We start from the raw sequence: 6,000 nt of genomic DNA, 5'->3' as shown, positions 1-6,000 counted from the left end.
CATGGGACTCCAAACTTCTTAATTTACTGACTTTCTGAACTTGCCCTTCCTTAAACTTGGTTACGGTCATGCAGGGCTGTTAATGTTTGTTTTATACTCTAAAAGGATGCACTCTAGGGAGGAATTCGATTGACGTCTAAAGCTCCACGGGGCGGTAGGGGTCCATCGGCTTTTTATGGTCAAATTATTTTTTACTCCTTGAGAAGATATTCGAACTTTCCTTCATCCACCATCTCGGTCTCCATCAGTACTTGGTTCATCAGTCCTGAGCTGATTGGCGTGTATGAGGAAGTTACTGGGAACACAAAGGCGGAGCGCCCGAGAAACAAGACGTTCGGAAGGGCCAGAGTGGACTCTGGACCCAGACTGAGAGAGCCGGAAGCCCGCAGACGGAAGTCATCCAGCCCGAGAGCTGCAAACCCGGAACGCGGGTCTCCTCCCCGCCCCGCCCGGAAACAGCCAGCTGCGCTTGCGGCGCCCGCACTGAGCATGTGCACGCGGGGCCGCGCATGCTCCGTCGAGGCCCGCTTCGGTTTCTGTCGCGGGGCCCGCGGTGTCTCCCAGCGCAACCGGAACTAGCCGTTGCGAGCCGGCCTTCTCGGCGCTCGGGCCTTAAGGTGATCCCCGGGCCCCCGCCCCTCCTCCCTCGTCGTCCCCTCGGCTCGGCCGCCCTTCTCTCGCAGCCGCCGGCATGAGCGCCAGGCCGTCCGCGTCGCCGCCAGCGCGAGGCCCACGGCTGTTGCTGCTGTCGCTGCTCCTGCTGGGGACGGTCCCAGGCCCGCGCCCGGGCAGCGCCTTCTACCTGCCCGGCCTGGCGCCCGTCAACTTCTGCACCGAAGAGAAGAAGAGCGACGAGTGCAAGGTGGGGGAGGCCTGGCGGCCGCCTGGCCTGCGGAGGGAGCGGGGTCGGGCCCGGGAGGGGGCGTAGCCGTGGGTGGGGTCGCATTCCGGAGCTGCGGCGGGCAGGGGGCCGTGCCCCCCGGGGCTGCGTTCGGAAAGGTTGACGGAGCGCCCTGGGACTAGCCTGCACGCAGCTCCCCGGGGTGACCCGCCGCCCACTTAGGGCGCTCCCGGCAGAGCGACAACTTCAGTAACTTTTCTTTTCATTGCTTTCCGTTTCATTGTACTTTCCTGGAACTCCTGGTTACGACAGTTTATTCTCTCTAGGACTTTGATATGTAACTTCAAGATTTGCAGTTGATTTTAACCTGTGGATTGTGACACATTCTAACGCTCATAAAAACTGCGTTAGTAAGACTAGTTATCGAGACACTTAATTCCTGGCCTTTAAATGTTATTTTAAAAATCTCTATAAACATATTTAAGAGACTCCAAGTGGTTTTCTCCGGGATGGCTTTAAACACTTAAGCATACGGCGGAAGAAAGAACCCATCTTGAAAATGTTGGCTTCGTAGAACACCCGCCTACCTGTTTTTCAGTTTACAGCCGATAGCGGTGTAGAGCATCACAGTACACCTTTATTTCGTTGTTACTAATACTTAACCATTTGGAGGATCGAGGATCTCCTTGAAACTGTTAATTTTAACAGTTCAAATAATAGTTCAGAAGACGTTTACAATCTGTAAATAGGCTTATTTACTAAATTTTTTAAGCTGGTGTTTATTTTATGACTGCTAGCTTTACCGCAGTTGTGAACCTTGAGGTTGTTTTAGACCTTTAGGGAGGCTATTAAAGTTTTCACTGCATTTTGCTGTTTCTCTTTAGATTTAAATTTGTCAGCTATCCTGTGTTGTGTTGACACAATCACTAGTTTTAAAAAGAAACAAACAAACCTGTATCTGTAAAAAATGCCTATGAATCTAGGGGGCTGGAGAGATGGCTCAGCGCTTAAGAGCACTAGCTGTTCTTCCAAAGGTCCTGGGTTCAATTCTCAGCAACTACACGGTGGCTCACAACCATCCGTAATGAGTTCTGCCCTGCAGGCATACATGCAGACAGAACACTGTGTACATAATAAATAAATCTTAAAAAAAAAAAAAGCCTATGAATCTGTAAGATTCAGTGTATAAGATTGACCCAGGTTAACAGTCCACAGTCTTTAACTGTGGTACTCCGCAAAGCAGAAAGTTCTGCCTCCAGACCCAAAGTGAGGTCCAGTCTTGCAGGTACACTGGGTTTTTTCTTTTAAATTTTCCAGTAGCCAGCTTTTACAAACGAGTACTTAGCCTTTAACTGAACAGCGAATGTGTGTTGTATTCATAATTCCTCAGAGAGAAAAATAACATTTCCAGCTCCTCTAGCAACCCCTGGAGAAGAAATTAATGAAGTCTGATACTGTGTCCACATATACCTCAAGAGCAGATGAGGAAAGGCTTGTGACTTGGAGTGGTGTTGGACATAGTAGACTAGAGATGAGAGTGAGTGAATTTATAGGTGGTCTGCAAGCTGGGTGGTTTGTTTTGTTTTGTTTTCTCTCACAAGGTCTTCAAGTATCTTTTTGAAAATTTACCAGGCCCTTTGAGGTTTTTAGTTTAATAGATGTGAGGATAAATTAGGCAAGACATATTTCTGGATGTTCGATTTTCATCTTCTCAGCTGCTCAGCATTGGCCAGTAGGAACAAGGGTGTGTTGCTGGCCTCTCCTCTAGCTTGCTTGTGTGGAGAACTTAAACTTCTTCCCTTTTCTCCCAGTGGGGAGGTACTCTGCATAGTAAACAGTTTAAATTTTTATTACATCAGTCAGAATGGTAACTGCTTGTTTGTGAATGCTCCTTCCCTTTCTCTTCCTAATAGAAATTTATTTCACAGTTTGGGAGGCTGGAAATCTAAGATTTAGGTGCCCACAGATACAGAGTCTGGTATGGTTTCATTTTCTTCCTGGTCTATATACAGGTATGTCTTCATGTGGTGGAAGGAATGGAAGAACTTCTTTAGGCCGTTTTTTGAGGACACTAAACCATTCATGGGAGCTCTGCCCCTAGGACCTGGTCATCCCCTAAAAGGCTTTCCTTCATACTACCATTACCTAAGGGTCTATGTCTCAACCCAGGAATTGGGACAGGAGAGCGTAAGGTTCAGACCACACTACCCCATGTTTCTTAAGGAGGGCAGAAGGGACTTTGATACTGTTTCTATTATTTCTGGTCCTTCCCCTCTATAACACAAGGATAGTCATGCTTACTTCTTATGTATTCCCCTTGAAAGGTATTTTAGACTTCTTAGAGTAAACACTGTCTTTGTCCTGGATGAGTGCAGAGTGAAGCAAGTATAGCTCCAGGTAGCGTATGTAGCAGTCTTTTACTTCTACATCCTCATTCTGCCTTGTCTCAGGGTGGATTTTGAGAGACTGAGGATTTGGCTACTCTGTCACCTTGCACACCTTTAATGCTAGCACTTGGGAGGCAGAGACAAGCTCATCTCTTGAGTTGGAGGTCAGCCTAGTCTACATAATGAGTTTCAGGACAGACAGGGATATGAAAAGAGACCTTGTCTCAACAACAAAGTTTTATGTTTAATTTTCTAGCAGAGAAACAGGAGTCCACTGAACATAAAGTCCTATTTATGTTCCTCTAATTTCTGGTTAATGATCTTAGCCTTCATAAATACTGATTTTTCCTGGTTTACTCTTTTTGAGCATAATACCATTACATGTGCATACATTTAAATATCTGTAGTCATAACGTGTGCATTCTTGTTTCTGTTAGAGGCGGGAGCATTTTATTGTTAACAGTATGCTGTCTGTGGATTGCTTAACCATTTATGCTTGTCAGGCCTTTAGATTGGTTTCAGTTTTTCTCTGTTGTAATTAGTTTTGTTGGAATGTACTTAGCAGGAATTATTTGTGTATTCTGGTTTTTTTTAAAGATTTATTTTTACTTTTAATTATGTGTGTCTGTGTGTAGATGCATATGAGTATGGGTGCCTGTGGAGGCCAGATGTGTCAGATTCCCTGGAGCTGAAGTTACAGGTGGTTGTAGCCACCAGATGGGTGGGTACTGGGAATTGAACACAGGTCCTCTAGAAGAACAGTGCTGGCTCATAATGACTGAGCCATCTCTCCAGCTCCTCTTTGTATATTCTTAAATGTTAATTTTATTTTAACTTTATTCCTGTGTATGAGTGTTTTGCCTTCATGTATATCTGTATCATGTGCATGCCTTGTGCCCAGGGAGTCTACATCGAATATCTTGGAACTGAAATTACAGACACTTGTTAGCTCCATGTGGATCCTGGATAGAACCTGGATCCTCTAGAAGAGCAGCCAGTGGTCTTAAGTCATCTCTCTAGCCCCTATTTTTAGTGTGCCTCTGTGTGCACGCGAGCGCATGCCTGAGGAGGACAGGGCTCAGATCCCACTAGAGGTCGAGTTACAGAAGGTTGTGAGCCACTGACATGGGTACTGGGAACCAAACTCAGGTCATCTGCAAGAATGGCATCCCAATATTAATATTTATTTCCCAGTTGCTTTGGTTTGGGTTGTCGAAATGGTCTTTTGCTCTCCTGACCTCAAGTACAAAATATTTCAGCTTTATCCTCCCTACTGTTGGGATTATAGGAGTATGCTGTTACCAGGTCTCAGCTTAGTTATACATTTAAGAACTATGTGGTGATACCTGAGATACTTTCTTTTAATTTTTGTGGTGTTAAGGATTGAACCCAGGGACTTGAATATACTAGCCATGTGCTCTACCACTGAGCTACACCCCCATTCCTGGAAACACTTTTCATATAGAGCTTTCAGTGCCGTTGAGGTGTCTAGTGTTCCTCCCATTTCTGTGCCTTGTTTTGTTAGTTTTTAAGACCATAACAATGAAGGCATGCACTATGGGGGTCTGTTCCTGTAGCCTCTGCTCCATCCAGGGATATGTGGCTGTATGATCAGAGTGAGTAGATCTGCGCAGTGTGAAATGTACAGTTCCCATTAATATAAAAGTTTTGACTCTCTCAGTTAGCTGCTGTGTGCTGCTTAGCTTTGGACCAGGTCTCAAGTGGAGTGAGTGGTATTGTAGTAGCTAGTAATTGAAGATTAGTGACAGTTCACCTTCACAATTTTAACTGTCAATATTTGGCTCCTTAATGTCAGTTCAGACCTAAGAACTAAAATAGCACAAGCTCTCGAAACATTGGACACCTTTTTACTGACTAATATAGAGATCATATTCTTAGGGGAAAGAGTAAGGATTTCTTTCCTGGGGCTGGACTAGGTGACACACACAACACACCTTTAATCGCAGCATTTGGGAGGCAGAAGCAGGCAGATTTCTGTGAGTTCCAGGCCAGCCTGGTCTACAGAGTGAGTTCCAGGACTCTTCACAGAGAAACCCTGTCTCAAAAAAAAAAAAAAGAAAAGAAAAGAAAGGAAGGAAGAAAGATGATTTAACTCCACTCCCTAGTAGCTAACAACAGCAAAACTCAAATGCATTAGTTCAGCAACCCTGATAAAATGAAAGCTTACTCAGTCATACTTTTAACCTTCCTTTCTTGGTAGTTATTTTTAGAAGCTTTTTATAAATTGCGTCTCTTATTTTAGAGCAGTTGCTTTCAAACATGGAATGAGTCAGATTTAAGAAAGCAGGCCTGTGTGTTGCTCTGAACAGAGCAGAGTGTCTCTAGCATTTGACTGATTGTAGTATGAAGATTTTTGAAGTATGGAAAGAAAAATTAGTTTATGTGTGTATTTATTGTTACAAGTGGTTAGCCTTTACTAACTTATTTAGTGTTGTACCCTCATAGTTTTCTGTGGAATAAAAGTGTGGATTCTTACCTTCTAGAAACCTGGGAATGTGTGTATTGGCATTGGGAAGACTCACTTACAGTCAGTAAACATTCTTCCAGTTCTTCCTTCCAAAGGTGTGTAAGTAAGTACATGAAACAAAGTCGCAGGCATGTGTGCCACATCACAGCAAAGTAAGCCTACACGTGTACCCTGGGTCCTGTAGGAATTTGCTGGCCTGTACTATCACACCAAGTTCCTTAAACTACCTGTTCCCAATCTTCCTTGCAGACACCTGCCATCGTGGCTTCTCAGTAAGTTTTCTA

At 44.7% G+C, this 6,000-nt stretch overlaps 1 protein-coding gene across 1 annotated transcript in view; it reads left to right on the top strand.

The window, feature by feature from the left end:
- The first annotated feature begins 506 nt into the window (after window positions 1–506).
- The window catches only part of Tm9sf2 (transmembrane 9 superfamily member 2), a 52,954-nt gene continuing 47,460 nt past the window's right edge, over window positions 507–6,000 (top strand). The window contains exon 1 of the mRNA XM_059273171.1: window positions 507–862. Within this exon, the coding sequence (XP_059129154.1) occupies window positions 692–862 (171 nt within the window). The 5' untranslated portion in view covers window positions 507–691. The remainder of the gene's footprint in view (window positions 863–6,000) is intronic.

Source organism: Peromyscus eremicus, chromosome 9 (genome assembly GCF_949786415.1).
Source record: "Peromyscus eremicus chromosome 9, PerEre_H2_v1, whole genome shotgun sequence".
Classification (NCBI taxonomy): domain Eukaryota; kingdom Metazoa; phylum Chordata; class Mammalia; order Rodentia; family Cricetidae; genus Peromyscus; species Peromyscus eremicus.
This window is presented reverse-complemented; position numbering and strand designations above follow the sequence as displayed.